The 18074-nt window shown below is 58.4% G+C and overlaps 1 protein-coding gene across 3 annotated transcripts; it reads right to left on the reverse strand.

The window, feature by feature from the left end:
- Positions 1–1012: 1012 nt before the first annotated feature.
- BTBD2 (BTB domain containing 2) lies at positions 1013–15977 on the reverse strand. 3 transcript variants are annotated; one of them, XR_010468222.1, is made up of 10 exons: positions 15373–15977; positions 13629–13763; positions 11579–11698; positions 10824–10980; positions 9697–9802; positions 8757–8954; positions 6270–6418; positions 5019–5106; positions 3850–3996; positions 1013–3365 (listed from the first exon to the last, which is right to left on the reverse strand). XR_010468222.1 is itself a non-coding variant. In XM_065042052.1 (10 exons), exons 1-10 carry the CDS (start codon positions 15948–15950, stop codon positions 3204–3206), a joined length of 1884 nt encoding a protein of 627 aa, XP_064898124.1. In that variant the 5' UTR covers positions 15951–15969; the 3' UTR covers positions 1013–3203. The 3 variants fall into 3 exon arrangements, 2 of the variants coding, with proteins under 2 accessions (XP_064898124.1, XP_064898125.1); XM_065042052.1 differs by having other exon boundaries at positions 6226–6418; positions 15373–15969; XM_065042053.1 differs by lacking the exon at positions 13629–13763 and having other exon boundaries at positions 6226–6418; positions 15373–15965.
- Between the last annotated feature and the right edge of the window lie 2097 nt (positions 15978–18074).

Raw genomic sequence — 18074 nt, forward strand, 5'->3', positions numbered from 1 at the left:
CCGGCGCATCGGCCCGGCCCCGTGTCCGTCTGTCCCACTGAGCGTCCTTCCAACGAGGAGTCCAAACACTGCAATTGTACATGAGGGTGTTTGTTCCATTGCGAGTTTAGTTACCGCTTCAAAACAAAGTGTACAGAAATGGCATTTAAATTTCTCTGATGCTTCCTGGAAGCCATAGAATTTAGGGGCTCTTTTTTTTTAATAAAAAACAATTTAAAAAAATAAAATTAAAAAAACCAATCAACCGTTGAAAGCCCTCCCCGGGGCTCAGCGCCCGCTCGCGCGGCCGCGGGTGGGGGCGACGCCTCCGCTGTTCTCACCCTTCCAGAGACTCGGCTCCCCGGCCCTTCCTGCTGCAAACTGCTCGGAGCTAAAACTAGGGCCCCTCATTTCTTCCTCGTGGCGCAGGAGCGGCCGCGGAGCAGCGAGGTCGGTGGCTCCAGCGGCTCCGGCTCCCGCCTGATCGCTTGGGGATCCTCAAGGGGTTTCCTGTAAGAAGATGATGAGCGGGACTGGGGGCACAGGGTGTTCTGGACGGGGATCGTGCTCCCGGCCGGCAGGTTCTGGGGACACGGGGCAGGGCCGGGGCTGCAGAATGGTTGGGCTCGATGAGCTTGAGGGTCTTTTCCAACCAAAACGATTCCGCGATCCAGCCCCTGTGTGTTCTTGTGCCCCCGCGAGGGCGGCACTGACGGGTACGAGGGGCAAGAGCAGAAGGACAAGGCTGAGGATCAGAAACCACCAGTCACGGTTAAATTCAGTCACAAAATGAAGGGCTAAATCCACCACACACAGGGTAACACCCATTCCACCCCCTCCTGTTCCCCAGAGGTGCACGGGCTCAGTCGTGACTGTTCCCCTGACACGTGGGGTTCCCCAGACACTCGGGGCTCCCCAGCCGGGATCTCCTTCCCCCAACTGCACTCACCCCACGCACGGGGAGGGAGAAGCCGAAGCCCCCAGGGCTGTTCCCGCGCAGACACCGCCAGCTCGCTCCAAATCACGAGGCAACTTCTGTACAACCCGAATGTCTTTATTGATCCTATTTACAGATCACAAAGCTGGCCAAAAGCAGAGTGTGAACACGAACGAGAGCGTCGGATACATTCATCGTATAGCGCTGGGGTCGCCGGGCCAGCTCTGCTCGGGAGGTGACGCGCTACAACAGAACGTCTCAGACTCTTGGGAACAGGCATGTCCAACAATGAATTACATTCATCTATCTACAAAGCCAGAATCGCATCCAACTGCATCAAAGCCATAAGAACAGAAGTTGCTCCGGTGTAGCTCAGGGTTGGCTCCTTCCCCTCCCGGACGGCGGGAAGGGCAGGAGGGGCTGTAACTGCGTTAACAAAACCACAGAAACCCAGACGTTTCCAGGGAAGAGCCCGAGGAGCCGCCTGAGCCCAGGCTGCCCCGGCCCGGCTCCTTCCGGCCAAGCGCAGGCTTTGCCTCTGCCACACTCCCATCATCTCCACGGCTGCCACCGCTGCAGCCCAAGGCGTCGGGCCCAGCGCAGACGCCCCGGGACGGGCGCAGTGAGGCTCCCACAGCCCCCGGGAAGGGGCAGCGGCGCAGCCGCGTCCACCCCGAGCGCCACCCGCCCCGGCTGCCAACCCGCTCACAGCACTTCACGTGGCACAGGCGGCTTCCATAGCTACATCGTGGACCCATCATTTTGTTTTTAACCTATTGTTTTTCTTTAGTACTGGCCATATTAAAAACATCCTACCTTGAAGCAGGTTTACAATATACACATCTTACAACGTCTTCCTAGAGAACGCGACACACTATGGACATGGGGAGTAGCTCCTGGTTGGGGCGCAGGGTGTTCTGGCGGCGTTGGTGAGGAGGCACCTGCACAGACGGGTCGTGTCCCCAGCCAGCGAGGGACCACCAGGCGCCGACTTCCAGCGGCCCAGCGCGGTGACAACTGCGTGGTGAGTCACGGCGGCTCCGCTCGCGGAGGGAAACGTCGGCACCTCCCGGCCAGCGAGTCCCACGCGGACGCGGAAGGCTCCGGCGTTTTAATCGCAGCTTCCTCTGCAGAGGAGGAGGAGGAGGAGGAATCCCGGGGTTGCCAGCGGGAGGGTGGGGGGGCAGCCAGGGGCACAAGCGGCCCCGTCCCCTCGAGTCGCAGCTGCTGTGGGAACAGGAACCGGCCCCGAACGGGGGCAAAGAGGCGTCTTCAAGATAACAGAGCTCGACAGCCCCGAGCAGGCGGGATCTGGGGATACTGCGTCTTTCCCGTGCCTGCCCCAACAGGCGGCTCGTGCAAACACAAAACCTTTAACATTTTTCTTGAACTGCTTCACGAATCCTCATCCATCTGCTGCACTTTGGGTAACGGGCGGTCGCACCTCAAACCTCTTCCTATTTCGCACGGGGCTTCGCGATGCAGGAAACGCAGAGAAAACGCATCGAGACGTGCGTGAAACCAGCAGCGACGCACAGGAACGGGGCAAGTGCTGCAACTGGCAAACCCCAGCGCTATCTGCGAAGGGCTAATCAGCACGGTAACGACCAGCGGGGCAACTGCTGCCAAGCACGGGCTGTCCCGGACCCCCCAAAACACACCACGGAGCCCGAAGAGCCGGGGAGGAAGGCAGCGGCGCGGGAGCGCAGCCGGGCCCTGCGGCCACCGGTCAGCGAGGACAGCGCGAACGGCCGCGGCCGCTCCGGCCCTGAGCTGCCCAACAGCGGGGACAGCGCAGCCGGGGGAAAGGCCGCTTCCCGTGACGCTCGAGGGGTCGGGCCCGGGCGGGCTGAGCCCTGGTGGGGAACATCAGCTCGGCTGCTGAGCTGGAGCAGCAGGACGGGCCACGCAGCCCCAACTGTGTCTTTGTGCAGGTTTATCTCCTCCCGGCAAGTCAAACCACAACCAGAGCCACTCGTTTCCATGCTTCTGACTGGTGGAAATGCATCTACATTCATTACAGTCCAAAAAAAATTGCATGTTATTAGATAGGATTAATCAGTAGAAGTGAAAATGACGAGCCACAGACAACCTACACATGGGACTGGGACACCAGTTAGTCTGGCACGTGATAGCAGCAGAATCACTAGCACAAGGCAGAACATGAGCTTTGAAATGATTTTACTGAGACCTTTGGCTAGTGCGGCTCCCATCGGTGTGGTCAACTCAGCCAGAGATTTAGTTGGGAAGGTGACGGGGACGAGAACGGAGAGTCCGGCGCAGCTCACTATGTGTAGAAGATGATCTCTGGGATCTGTCCGTCCTCCACCGACGTGCCGTTGTTGTTCCCGGCCGCGTAACAGAACGTGAAGCAGGTCTTGGCGCCCGTCGTCGGCGACTCGTGGATGACTTTGCGCAGTCCTTTGGTTCCGTAGTGCGAGTCGGGACCCTGCGGCGGCCACGGGAGACGAGAACCGGTCAGGACGGGACTGCGGGGTCCCCGCGCCTCCCGGCTCCTCGCGCCTCCGGTACTGCGAGCAGAGGTCTCGTTTCTATCACAACTGCACGTCACATTTAACCAGACCTCAACAGTTAAATACCAACCATCCCAGCAGCACGCAGGCTCTGCGTTACGCGCCGGCGGAACCGGCAGCTTATCTGTGTACACCAAAAAAACAATGCCATCCCTTCATCACTAATGCAGCCTGTTAATTGCTGTACGCTCGCAAGACAAGTCAAAACCAACCCTGACTGCTGGTGGTGAACGGGCACACAGCACCAGCAGGGGAAGGACCACAGAGCAAACCCTCCCGATTACGCTACCGGCCTCGAAAACGCAGAGTGGAATCCCCGTTGCACCAAAGGGACCGCACAGAGGCCGCCACCACCGTCACAGTCGCACGATCCCGCCTCAGCCCAGCCCAGCCCGGTACCTTCAGAGTAGCACACGCCGTGTAGTTGACGTTGGGTAAAATCTCAACGGGCTCCTTGAACATGACCCGGAAGGTGTTTGATGAGCCGTCGCAGCTGAAGCCGGTGTCGTTCTGCCCCAGGACCGTGTTACTGTCCGTGTGGATGATCTGGAAGACACGTGTTGAACTGAACAGGCGCGGTGAGTTGAGCGCCGCCCCACGGCAGGAGGGTCCCCGGGACGGGCTGAACCAGGGCACACGGCAGCTTGACCAGGACGTTTTGCGGCCGTTTCCTCTGCTCCTGGCGCTTGTTCCTGGGGAGCAGAGCCCGACCCCCCTGGCTCCAAGCTCCTTTCAGGCAGTTCAGAGATCAGAAGGTCTCCCCTCAGCTCCTGTTCTCCAGCTGAACCCCCAGGTCCCTCAGTCTCCATCACATTGTGCTCCAGCCCCTCACCAGCTCCGGTCCCTCCTCTCCACTCGCTCAGCACCTCAAGCTCTTTCTTGGCGTGAGGGGCCCAAACCAGAGGACTGCGGGCTGATGTTCTGAGCTCACACCTTCACTTGCCTTTCTCCCCCAAGATCTCAGAGGACCCCAACAGCTACGGGAGCCCCAGCAGACCGTGCTCATCCTGTGCGCCGTGCTGCGCCGGGGTCACTTTCCCGGGGATGGATCTTCCCAAGTGACCCAGACCAGCCTCACGTACACACCATTTCCATAAAGCACCTCAGTCTGCACACGGTCACCAGGGGCTTCCGGCAACCGTGTCCCTCAGCCTTCTGGTCACGTCAAACGGGACACTGGCCACACGCAGCACAGACGCAGCAATCCCCTTCTTCCCTGCCCGCGCCGAGTGCCGGCTGCTCGCGGCGTTCGTCCAGCTCGGAGCGCCGGGCGCTGCGACAGCGGCAGCAGAGCGGCCGCCCCACACACCCCAGAGCTGTGGTTTGATCTTCGGAGGCCGCGGGCCGGGGGGATCCGGCGGCGACGCGCGCAGCGGGACGCTGCACAAAATCGAGAGCAATAATCCCGCTTATCCGCAGTGCCCATCTGGCCCTCGCCACATCTGCCAACCACCCCGTCTACAAACACACACAGTCCCTTCCCACCCAAGATTCTGTTGTATATTTACCAAAAAGTGTAAGCTAGTCCCTACAGCAGCAAATATTTTTAACATAATAGAGAGAATTACCTGTATATTTACTTGGTAATCCGTTGGCCCATGTATGGATCCGTATAATCCAAACCCAACTACAAATATCCTTTTGTTTACTGAGAACCTGCAGGGACAGATCAGGAAAGTCAGAGCAGCCTGCCGCTCCTGTGCTGGTTCAGTACACGGACGATACACAAACATCTTCACTCACTTCAGTTTTATACCCACGATTTAATCCAACATATCACAGCTTTAAGCGCGACTCCTACTAATAACTGAAATCCTTTACAGAAATTATTTGCAAGCTTAAATCTTTGACCGTCCTAAAGGGCAATAACTTTGTTTGCTCCTGTAAAACACAAAGCTGCACGATCCCATCGCGGAAACTGCAGGGTCTGGGCTCAGAACGCGTCTCGAGGTTGCGAGTCAAACACGAGCTCCAAAAGGCCTCTGAGCGTTACATCCGAGAGCAGCGTTTGCTTCCAACCGCGACCTGAAAGGGATGGCCCAGCACAGCCACCCGACAGCCCTCCAGACGCGAGACCCGCCCACGAAGAGGCTCAAGAATGCTCTAGAGCTACACAAAAGCGAGTCCCGCTTGCACCCGAGGCACGGATGGGATCAGGAAATCACCAGCGCTGTCCCGTGACCTCCCGTCTGCTCTGACCGCGTGGGCCCCAAAGCTCGCGCACCCCACCTGCCCCCGCACCTGCGCGTTCCTGTCACCGTGACCGGGCTTTGCTGTTTCTCTGCGAGCTCAGGCCTGAACACACCAGGTATCAGCAGAAAAGCAGGCGCAGCCAGTGTTTTGTTCTAATCCCTCCCTCAAACAGGCAAGACTAAGGGGTTTCAAAGAGCCGCGTTCAGGCTCAGCGCGGGGAGCTGCGCTGGCGGCGCGGGCTGGTCACAGGTCCGGGCAGCGGGGGACGCCACCAGCGCGCTCCACGCGCCCCGCGCCCGCACGGCTGCAGAAGCCGCGTGAAAGGAGGGGAATTATCCCCAAAGGCCTGTGCTGCGGGGCCCCATTTGCTGGAAACCTTCGCCAACACAGAAGCCAGCCGGCAGCCCGCAGCTGCACGTGTGGGTCAGCGCACCGGGAGATCCGGATAACCCGGAGTTCACAGGAGGGTTTCTACGGTGGAAATCAGGGTCTGGCACGTAACCTCGCAGGTTTAGGTCTAGAGCAGGCTCAAAGCTCAGTAAACACGAATCTAGCGGCAGCAGAATTAGCAGAGGAGCTGACCTTATCCTGTCACTAGTCCCACTGTACCCCCAGCGGCTCTCCACCTGCTGGAACCGGCTGATGCTGCACTCCTTCCCGCGCAGGCAGCACCGCGGCCGGTCGATGAACTCCACCCGCGGCTTCGGGTTCACGGTGAAGTGCAGGAACAGGCTGACCACCTCGCGGTCCGTCAGGATGCCCGACTGCGCGGGGCCTGCGCACGGGGACAAAAGCAGCAACGTCAGAGCTCAGGCAGCAGAGGGGAGCTTTTTGGATTACATGGGAAGCAAACTTGCAGCTAAGAGTGGGTCAAACCCGTGTGACACCAGTAAAGAAAGATGGGGACAGACCTCTGAGCAGGGCCTGTTGTGACAGGACAAGGGTGATGGTTTAAACTAGAGGAGGGAGTTTCAGGCTGGACATGAGGAAGAAACTGTTGTCCTGAGGGTGGTGAGAGCCTGGCCCAGGTTGGCCAGAGAGGGGGTAGATGAACCATCCCTGGAGACATCCCAGGCCAGGCTGGACGGGGCTCTGAGCACCCTGAGCTGGTGACGATGTCCCTGTCATGGCAGGGGGGCACTGGGGAGCGGGGGAGGTCCCTCCAACACAAACTGTTCTGTTATCTCACTGGTGGGTGACGAGGTCAAACCCCGGACGGAATGGGGCGCACAGCTCTGTACGGAACCTGGTTACCGTCAACTTGGAAAATACAGGAGTGTTTTTCTGTCCAGACAAAGGTGGTTCAGGTGCTTTGATCCCCCTCTCCTCTTGGGCATTTAACCCCTGCTTTGGTTTGTTTGGTTTTGGGGTTTTGTTTACTTTGCTTGCGCTTTTTATCTGATTTTTTTTAATACCTTCATTACAGACTCAAGGGAAAAGCACCAGCAATTTCCAGCAGAGTTGAAACACATTCTCATCTTTTTTTCCCCGGTAACTCGATAGTTTTTCCAAAGTGATGCTAAACTGAAGTTCTGGAAACTACTTGGAATACTTTTCAAGAGCGGAACTGGGTAAGAACCAGCCTGTGAGCATGAGAGCCCAGCGCTGCCCTGCGCCTCCGCAAGAGGCTTCTGACCGAAACGAGACCCCTTCGTACTGGAGGAACACGGGCAGTAAGTGCTCTTTGACGCGGGACGCGAACGCCGAGCTGCGTGTCGGTGCAAAACCACCTGCAGCTGGTTAAACTCAGCGCCACGTTCTGCAGACACAGGGTGGTCCGGGGCTGCAATACGCAGACATGGAAGAATTTAGGGAAGCTGACTGCTAACAGATAAATAAGCTCATGGACACTTTGCTCAGCAAAATCAGTCGTCATTGATCATGTCTGAACTTATCCTGAGTTGCTGGAATTCGGTTCTCAAATTACTTGCTCTAAGGGGAGGGAGTGACACGATTGCCAGTTAAAACATCTTCACACAAAACTCTGTGTTTGATCCCCGATCACACAACAAACTTGCTGCAAAAATCAGCACCGGAGTCACTCAGGAAAAGCACAAAGCCAAGGCAGCTCCAAGACAGACCCACGTTTCAGAACGGCTGGGGGTGCAGCCCCTCAGCCTCGGGGCTTCTGTTCATCTTTTAGGCCAAAGGTCCATCCCCGTGAGACGGGGGGACCCAAGATCTGAAGGAAGGGTTGAAAGAAACAGAAAGCGGGTACCACGTTTCAAGCACAGATTTACTCCTTCATCTTGAAGTATGTACAACATCGGCTGTCGATGCGCCGACCCCATCTCTGCCTTGAGAAGCGATTTGCAAAGGAAATGGTGTCAGTGACTGGTTTTGCTGCTTTGTACGCAGAACCGCAGCCTAGAACAAGTGTGAGTTTTGAAAAGGGCTCCACAGCGTCTTCCAGCACAAAACCTCTTTAAGCTGATTGCCAGCTTGAATGCCCGGAGAGTCACCGCGTAGGAAGGCAAAGAACGGGCAACGAGGGCAAAACTCAAAAAAATCTTGAGTCAAAGCTGGTAAATGACTTTGACAAATTCATCGATCAAAATCTTAACGTCAACTTGAAAAATGCTTTGAGACACAGACTAAACACCAACCCTTCAGCTCAAAGAAGATTCTGGAAGACTGTCTGGTTTGGGGCTGTGCTCTGAACGGCCAACGCCAGCGCTGGGTTAGAGGCGGCACACACGGAGGACGGGGAGCGCCAGCCCCGTTCTCTCCGGGAGCAACCAGCACCGATTCTTGGCAAGTCCGTTAGCCCTGTGCAGTTTAAACGCTCGGAACAGTCGGACCGGAAAGCGTGAGCCCCGGGCCGGTCTGTGCTCTGAGCTGGGCGAGGAAACCGCCTCCCAAACACACCGGAGAACGAACAACCAGCCATGATCCCACCGGCTCCCGCCTGCTGCAGCACGTAGTCTCCATCACTCAGCAAGAGATGGCAACGACATTTATACAGCAGATTCTTAGATCAATGGGAATGGGGGATAACCTCAAAGTTCAATTACTACAGCATACACAGAGAAAATCCATTTTCATGTACTTGATTCTCTGCAGTTCAGAGAAAGCAAAGAGCAGGGTTGCAGAAACGCCTTGTGTTCAGTTACCTGCTGCAAACTCCTCAATAGTCATCAACGGGAAGCGGATAAGAGAAAGCGCTTTGCCCAGAACTTTCCGCTTGTTCTCTGGAATCACCTGAAGCTGCTGCCGTTGACACTCGGCCTCCGACCAGCGAACCACCGCGTTAAACAAGCGAACCTCCCGGATCCCCAGCGTGTCCCTCTCCAGCACCGCCACCAGGGTGTCTGCAAGGCACGACAGACACCGACACATTCAGGCGCTACCCCAAATCACCCCATCTTACCCGCCCAGACGTGCCCTATGTACAGCCAACTAAAAGAGAAGCAGCTTTAAAAACAGCATCTCCCAAAAGTGCCGCCTGCAGCCGCTGAGGAAGATAAATCTGCGTATTCCATAAGGAAATAACTCACTGGAGCAGCAAATGGTGCCCATTTAATTGGTGCATTAATGGAAGGGCAGTAGGATGAACTGCGACCTGCTTGACGTCAAATTGGGATGGAGCACGCAGTGTGACAGCCAGGTTACCCGTGCCTCACCTCCACGGCCCATCTCACGAGACGGCTGAAGGCTGAACGTGAATGCTTATCGACTGCAGACAGCAAGTTTGGAAACTGCATACGATAATTAAAACAGCCAGTTCTTGCTGCCAAAAACGCAACACCTTTTTAACTGCAAAATCTGATGGCCGGTGAATAATGCCAACTCCACAAAGGCAAGTTACACCCACCCCAAACCTGCCAACAGCAACAGAGGAAACGGGCTTTGTGGCGTGCCCAGAAAAATCAGGTTGCACCAAATAAGCAGATTCCAGAATATTTCTGCGAGCGAGCGTGCTCTCTGCTCATGCCAGAGCCTGTTCGTGCAACGGCTCGTCCAGAACAGCAAAGACACGAGAGAGAAGAGCCAAACGTTAACCTGCGACACCCCTGCTACAAAGCAGGAGAGGGAGGAGGGGAAGCGGCTCACCCAGGTCGATGTCTGTGAACCCCTCCGCGTTGATGGCGTCCGACGTGTTCTTGTCGATGTTCTCCAGGCACAGGCTGGCCAGCTGAGGCTCATCAAAAAGCCTTGCCTGGCAACGAAGCAGCAGTCACGAATACAAAAGGTATTTCGAAGTTTACACTAAATGAAGACCCCCCCTTCTTTCCCAGAGCCCATCTCCGTTAGCAACACCGTGCCCGAGCGCACCCCGACCCCGCTGCGCTGCACCCGCCTGCGCAGGCCGGTAAGCGGGACAAGAAACACGAGAGCAATCCGCACCGGGCACCAGCCCTGGTTTCATTCTGTGTCTTCAGGCACATCTTTGTTTCACCGTCACACCAGCGAACGTGGTTATAGAGCTTCCTCGCACCATATTGTCTATGTCCGCTGAGCAGGGGTAGTTTTTATTACACAATTTCTATACTTACAAGAAAGTTCTGTCCAATGACTCCGGGCCTGCTCACTCTAGGAACACGCAGAGCCAGTTTGCTCTGTAAGAACAGTCGCGCGGACCTCATGTATTAGCAATAACGCCTTAGCTCGAGTCCCAGAGACGCGCACAACCCGCAGGGTACGCGACCTGCTTAGTGCTTTTGCATGTTTTGCAAAGAAACAGCTACTCTAATCTAGTTACCTTAAAGAATCCCCTCCAAACGAGGTTACTATTCCACACAAAGCTCTCACGCAGCTTGGGAAGCTGCTCAGAATCTCTTTGTGCAGCTTAAGTGCAGCCTCGTAACTATTTCTCTACCAATCCAGATCCCCCTGGACCACCAAGACATGTGAGCGTAAGCTTCAATTTCTGCAAAAGCCGCCGCTGCAGACGCTGCCAGCGACGCAGGAACTGCGATCGGAGCCTGACAGACGCTCCTGATCCTGCCAAGGCAGAAAACCCAGCAGCAGATCCGCCGGGCAGGACGGGAGGACCCCGGGGTCCGCACGCCCGGGCGCGCTGGGTGCCCGCTCGTCAGCGCTGCGCCCCCGTAAGAATGCGGGGTGACGCGGAACTGCTCCCCTTTGGACAACCAACTCTGTGACACTCAGAAAGCCTCCAGTTTGTTACTGCGATGGACCTTGCTCAAGGGACGCAACACAAATGACTGCAGGCTCACCTGTGTTAACAGCATGAACGCGTTGTCTGCTCGGAGGTTTTTTTTGAGAAACTCCACACAATGGGCTTCAAGGGCTGGAACTGCATATTTTTTAGCTGTGTAAAGCGTTGTCATAACAGTCTCTGGTCCAATCTGCACTTCGTCTGAATAAAGAAACCTGAAAACACGCAAACAAAACATTGCTCTGGTGCGGTCAATAAGATCACGGGGTAAAAACCCTTGAAATTCATTAAAAAACATGTCTGTACTTCTGCCCATCATCCTGGCCCTGCTTCCTGTACTGCAGAGATGAAGGTTTTCACACCAGCAACGATGAACGAGAACGGGTGAGTATCGACAGAACTACAAGGGTCAGCACGGGCACTTATTCCACCCGCTGACCAGGACTCCTCCCGCTGCCGCGTCCGCGCCGTGTAACTACACATAACCACGCATTTACAGAATTCGGAGCCACACGGCTCAGTTTTGCCCACACGGCCGATCAGCAGCAGGAGGGCACACTCGTCTCACTACTGCTGAAGCAAACATGGAGGGAGTCGGGTATCTTTGTGCAGCAGCTCCACCAGACTTCTCCCCAGGAACAGAGTGATTTAACACCACCCTTTAAACGCCCTTGAACAGATCAACAAAAAGGCGTTTTATTTAGAAACTCAACGATCTCCACTCTGCAAAACGGTTCACTGCTGCCACTAAAATACCCTTCTCCACAATCGATGTGCTCCTTGGGGCTACAGGGAACACCAGGAGCCGCTTACTTGAGCAGGGCGAGGAAGGCAGCGGGCTCCACGTCAGGCAGCTCAATCTCTGTCGAAGTTGTGGCCATCCCACCATTGAACATGGCATCGAAGACCGCGCTGCCCACGGCCAGCACAAACCTAACGTTAAACAAAACAAGCAAAAAGAAAAACTTGCGTTAAACCATTTTCGTTCTCTTAAAAAAAAATCCCCAGGCTAGTTGCTGTTCCCCAAGGGCACCCCCAGGGACAGCAAATCCTCCCCGTGTTAAAGCAACAACGTTTTGCAACAGAAGGGAGTGTCGGGCTTTCTGTTCCTTTACTGCGAAAACACCGGAGTCGCGAGCGATGTTCTTGTGAGCCCACAACACAGCACTGGCTCCCCAAAGGCTGCGTGCACTGCGGAACAGAACGCACACGGCTGCTCTGCAAAGTCCCCTCGGGAGCCTGCGGACGATCTGTGAGGCTGAAAAGCCAAGAAACAGTGAACTTAAAGAATTCAAGTTCTCCCAGCAAACAGAGCCCAAGTCTTGGTGCAATTCCCCACTGTCATGTACTGAAAACTTAAGGAAAACTCGTCACTACGCACCACCTAGTTTGATAGCCACCATCCCCGCTCCCTTTCTAGGCACTCTGGTGCCACCAATAATAAGACAAACCACTCAAGAACTACGACTACCCCAGCGCTGCACAGCGCCTCCCTCCTCCGGCTGCTCCGCTGCGCAGAAATCTTACAATATCTCTTCTTCCAGAAGAGCCGACACGGGCACGGAGCAGCGCCTGGCGTCTGGAGCTCGGTGAAACCGGTGACGAGCAGCTACCGACCGACGCTGGTTTGCCGGCCGCGTCCTCCCGCGCCAGGAGCGGAGACAGCGGGTGAAGCCAGCGGGAGGGGGGTTCTAGAACCCCCGGGGCAGCTCTTCACGTGCAACCCCGGAACGTGAGCGGTGGGACACCCGGCACACGATGCCGCGGGTGCTACGGGCTAATCCGCACCCGAGGAAAGGCAGGATGAGACCAGAGGAGAAACCTGGCAGCAGCAGCCAAAAACCTGCCCAGACTGTCCCCAGGCTGGAGCACACGGGGGGCAGCGCCATACGCTTGTTCTGGTCCCTTTTGGGTCATGTTTTCTGGCCAATTAACAAGTTTAATTATCGCACCCGTGCAGCGCCTGGCTGGGGAAGTTTAGATGTTTCTAACCGTGCTGTTGTGCTCCATGAAGAGGGTCTGGCAAAAGACAGAACAAAAAAGACCTTCTCTCGTGCTGCTGGGGCTAACGGAGGCCTCGGCCCTGGCCGCGCTAGCGCTGCGGAGCCCGGAGCAGCCTGCTCGGACCCGCGCTCCGCCAGCCTCCACACAAATAACTTCAGGCCGTTCCGCCTTCTTCGTGGCGAGAGGGGACGAGCTCGCAGCGCAGAGACCGCGCTTGCTCCAGGGTACAAAAGCAACTTCTGCAGGGTCTGGAGCTTCCTGAAGGTGGAAAATATCTGATCTGGAGGCTGCGGATGCTTGGCAGGACAGACGCTTGGATAGACACACCTTCAATCAACCTTCCACGCACAAAATGAACGGTTGCTCTTGGTTGCTATGCGAAATATCTCTTGTCTGCTTCTACGGCTTTAAACAAACTGCTGAAGCTCTTAGAAACACGCCTGAACCTACAGCTACATCACTCCAGGATCCTCCTCACCGCGGGGACTTCACCTGCGCTCGCTCTGCATACGTGTCGTTTATCAACCCGAACCTATGGATAACACAACCCCTGCTCCGCTCCCTGTTGCTCAGCATACACATCATTTATCAACCTCAGCCTATGGCTGGCACGACCCCTGCTCCGGAGCCCCAACGGGGAGCAGGGCTGCGACCCTCAGGGCTTCTGCGCTGACCGGTTTGCTGCCCAAGTCGGCGACTTCTAACGCACCGGTAGGCACATGGATACCAAAGCAAGACACTGCAGAGCGCTCCTCGAGGCACCACGGGCCAAAAGCCCCGTTTAGGATACGCACCACAGCCACGCTTTACACCTGGCCCAGTCTGAGAATTAACACAATCAAACCAGCTGTGGAAATACCTGTTAACCGTGCGCTGTTCCAGACCCCAGCACCCGAGCGCGAACATCTGCCCTTGGTTGCCGAAGCAACACGGTGCCTCTCGAATTAGACTCATGGCTGCTTTGCGACTCAATTCCAGCGCCAAACATCTTCTGCTGTGGGAGAACGAGCGCAGAAGGGGTCTGGGTGGATTTATTTTAAGCTGTTTCTGAAATAACCACCGTGCTTCATGAATCATCAGGATATCCCAACTGTAATATCATAAGGCAAGTTTACTAAAATCTATATAATCCGTAAGGGGGATGTCACGGCATGACACGCTCTGTTCTATCTTCACCACCCAGAGCACCAGATGGATTTCAGAGCAATTAAGTAGCATTTCACTTTGGGGCTATATTTTTTTTAAGCTTCATTTATTTTCCATTTATTTCTGTGCTGAACACTGCCCCTCCCCACCGAGCAAGCCTAGCTCTGGGGACAGGAGCAAGCTTACCCAAATACTAATTAAGCTTCGAATTATAAAAGAACTAGCACCCTAAACGCTCATATCAGCCTAGAACAAGTGTGTTTCATTTGGAAAGCGAGAGAAAAAGGGAAATCTGAAGGGGAAACCACCACGAGCATGTGTGAGAAAGCGACCGTCGGAAGCTGTGCGGAGCGAGGCTCCCTTGGCCAAGCACCATTTCTGAGTGCGCCAGTCCGCCTTCCCACCCCCAGACCGGAGCAGGTCTGGTCCTGGAGCCCAAGGCTCTCTGCCGCCGGCGCTGCCAGTGGCACACGCGATTCCCCGAAGGCACCGAACGCCAACCAGCCCCGTGGGTTTTCCATTATCCAGGTGGAGGCGACTCGCGGCTCCAGGGCGAGCGAGCGGCTCCGGCTGCCAGCTCTCAAATGGCAGCTCGGCCTCCAACAGCAGCCCCGGCTGCTCACCCGGGCCTGCGCCTCCTCAGCGCGGCGCCTCTAGAACGGGGGTTTGTTTTATAGCGGTGGATGACCCTCCCCCAAATCCAGGCCTTCAGAAAAGAGTCAATAAAGGGCTTTTTAAAGGAAAACGTGGCAGATATTTGGGTTCTCAAATCATTGCTCCTTCCTTTCCATCCCCAGTGCTCTCGGCGGCCCCTGTATCTGTCGCAGTCTCGGGCACTACCCCTCCCCGACTCCCCACAGAAAACAAGGATGGCTTCTGGGCAAAACCCAGGGATTTGGGTGTTTTACCCAGTCACTCCCACCCCCGGGGACAACGCAGCCCAGGGCTGGACCGGGAGACCGCAACAACACGAAATCCATCGAGTGCCGGGGGAGACGCGAGGTGACAGGGACCGGCCACGCAACGGGCAGAGTCCCCCACACCACAGGCACCCCCCCCCGCACCACACTCAGGCACCCCCCCCACCGGAGCCCCCGGCCCCGCCGCCCGGGTCCGTCCCGCCCGGGTCCGTCCCGCCACCCGGCGCTGGGCCTGGCTGGGGCCTGCGCGCCCCCCCGCGCTCCGCAGGGCGGACAAACCGCGGGGTGAAGCTTCCCGACCCCCCTTTCTCCTCCATGAGCGATGCATGAAGCACAAACGCCGCAGCCCCTTCGCCGGCGCACCCCCGGCACAGCGGGGACCCCCGGCAAACCCGCACCCACCCACGGCCTGCCCGAGGCCCGGGACCCCCGACACCCCGCACGGCCCCGGCAGGACCCACCGGCCACCCCCCCGGCCCGCCCCGGCCGCCTCCAGGCCCCGGCAGCCGGCCGGCGCCCCCGGGGTCCCGCTCCCACCTGTGCGCCGGGATGCGCTGCGAGCCGCGGCCCTTCCCCACCAGGAAGTGCACGTCGCTGAGCACCTCGTTGTTGAAGAGGAAAGCGAACCGCTCCTGCACCGTGGGCTTCGTCGCCTGCCAGTTATAGACCGGCTCCCGCTGCAGCGCCCCGCCGGGGCCGCCCGCCCCCCCGGCGGCCCCCGCCGCCCCCGCCGCCGCCGCCGCCGCCGCCGGGCCCCCCGCGCCGCCGCCGCTCGCCGCCGGGTTGGCCGCGCCGCACTGGTTGTAGGTGAGGCCGGGCGGGGACGGCGGCGCGCCGTTGGTGCAGGCGGCGGCGGCCCCGTTGCCCGGCGGCGGCGGCGGCTGCGGGCAGGAGGAGGAGAGGCCCCCGGGGCCCCCGCCGCTCCCACCGGCCGCCATCTTGTGCGGCGGAGGCGCGGCAGCGGGCGGCGCGGGGCGGCGCTGCAGCAGCACCAGCACCAGCAGCGGCGGGCGGGACACGGCGGCGGGCGGGAGCGGGGCGGCGATGGCGACGGCGGCGCCGCGGCGGCCGCGGGTGCCGGGGGCGATGCAGAGGGCCGGGCAGCAGCGGCGCATGGGGCACGGCGCGGCGCCGCCGCCGGCCGGGCAGGGGAGCGGCGGGGCGGGGAGAGGGCGTGCGGCGGCGGGCGGGGCCGGGCGGGCACGGGCAGCGGGGTGGGCCCTGGGGGACAAGGGACGGGCCCTGCGAGGGTGTGGGGGAGTGGGGCCGCGATCCCTGCGGGCGTGGCTCCGGAGGGGCAGCGCGGCGGGTCTGGGGGCAGTTCTGGGGAGAGGGGGCGATCCCTGAGGGGCAGTTTTGGGGGGTGAGGGGGCGACCCTCGCCTTCAGGAACGAGGGGGTGATCCCTGAGGGGGTGAGGTGACCGTCCCCGAGAGGCGGTTCTGGGGGACAGAGGGGCAATCCCAGGGGAGCAATGTGGGGGCGCGGGCAGCGATCCTTGAGGGGCGGGTTTTGGGATGAGGGGGATCATTCTGGGGAGGACGAGGGTCGGAGGGGCCGGGCTGGAGCTTGTGGAGGGGTGAGGGATGGGGAGGTGCGGGTTGGCGGTGACGGGGCTGGTGCTGGGGGCGAGCGGCGAGGGGGCTGTGGGACGCGGAGAGGGGCGGGGGGATGCGGAGGGCGCGAGGGCCGCTCCCTTCCGGCCCTCACAACCCAGCCTGTCCTCCGAGCAGGGACCCAAGCCTCCGCCATCCCCGGACACCGGGTCCTTTGTGCCCGGCGGTTCCTCAGGGTAGTTAGCCCGGCTGACCCCAGGCCTGGAGCACCGCGTTAGTGGAACCGCCGTGGATGTACCAGGAGCCACAGCTGGTGCCCAGCTGGCCGTGCCCGCTGCAGAGGGACACACCGGCCAGCCCGTCCCACCAGCCCCCGCACCCTTGCCAGCCCCAGGGGGTGGAAAATGGCACGAGGGAGTCTGAGAAGCAGAAGCTTGATTAAGAGGCTGTGCCACTGCCTTGCTGTGATCTCACTAACTGACCCGTTAAAGTGATTTATTCTCCACGGGGTAATTACATTCCCCCTTTCTCTGTTATCCGCCCCTGATCGGTGTTCGGCACGTGGAGACACATGCACATGCACTCGGGCAAGCGCGTGGTCCTTGATTCGACGTGTTCCGTGAGGAGATGTCCTGTCTGCCCCTTCTGCTGTCTGCACCTTTGCGTTGCAGTTCCTGTAATACACACGGACGTGCTGTTTGTATTGATTCAAGGCTTCCAGGGCCTGGATTGCTCAGGGATCTCCTGATAAACCACCAGAGCCAGACGCTGCTGAGCCACATCACAGCAGCGTCGTCACGCGGCTAATTTTGATCAGGAGCTTCCAACCTGGTTTTGTATCATGTATCATGTTTCTGCTGCCCTGTGTGCCGCGGGCTTCTGCCGCACTTTTTGAAGCTGTGTTGTTAACACATTTCACGTGGACGAGTTTGGGAAGCCCTGTGGCCGCGGCTCTGCCGGCGATGGGAGCAGCCCCTGCTGGCAGCTGGTCCGCGCACACAGGGGTGAGCAGGAGCCCTTAGAGGAACAGCTCTCTTTCCTGTTAAATCTTTCTTGTGTTAACAATAACCAGCTATTAAAGATGTATTCTCTTTTAAAAGCGCTGCGTCCTGCTGTCTGTCACGCCATTTGCTGCGCACATCACACACGCGCAGCCCCTTGCTGGCCGAGCTCCTTCCACACTTTTCAGTATCACAGTTTTTTTACTCACAAATATGATAATCTGGACATTTTCCCAGCCCCGGCTCAGGCCTGTTTGGTTTTCGGATGCTTCCCTCTGGCCATAAACATTAGAGGGAGCTAAAGACTGCTCTGCGTGCCCGGCCGGGCCACGGCTGGTTGGGCGCTTCTCATCCGGGGCAGGATGGCACCGGGCCGTCGGTCCCGCAGCCCTGTGGCTACCGGGAGGGTCACCAGGAGCCGTACGAGCACCCGGTGCTGGTGGGGATGGAGCTGGTGGGGGCTGCAGCGTTTCTGCAGCAGCGTTCCTGCCCCCAAAGCCCAGCGGAGCCATCCTCGAGAAACGGCCTGAGGGACCGGGGGGCTCAGCTGGAGAACAGGAGCTGAGGGGAGACCTTCTGATCTCTGAACTGCCTGAAAGGAGCTTGGAGCCAGGGGGGTCGGGCTCTGCTCCCCGGGAACAAGCGCCAGGAGCAGAGGAAACGGCCTCAAGTTGCGCCAGGGG

This window comes from Columba livia, chromosome 27, assembly GCF_036013475.1.
Source record: "Columba livia isolate bColLiv1 breed racing homer chromosome 27, bColLiv1.pat.W.v2, whole genome shotgun sequence".
Classification (NCBI taxonomy): domain Eukaryota; kingdom Metazoa; phylum Chordata; class Aves; order Columbiformes; family Columbidae; genus Columba; species Columba livia.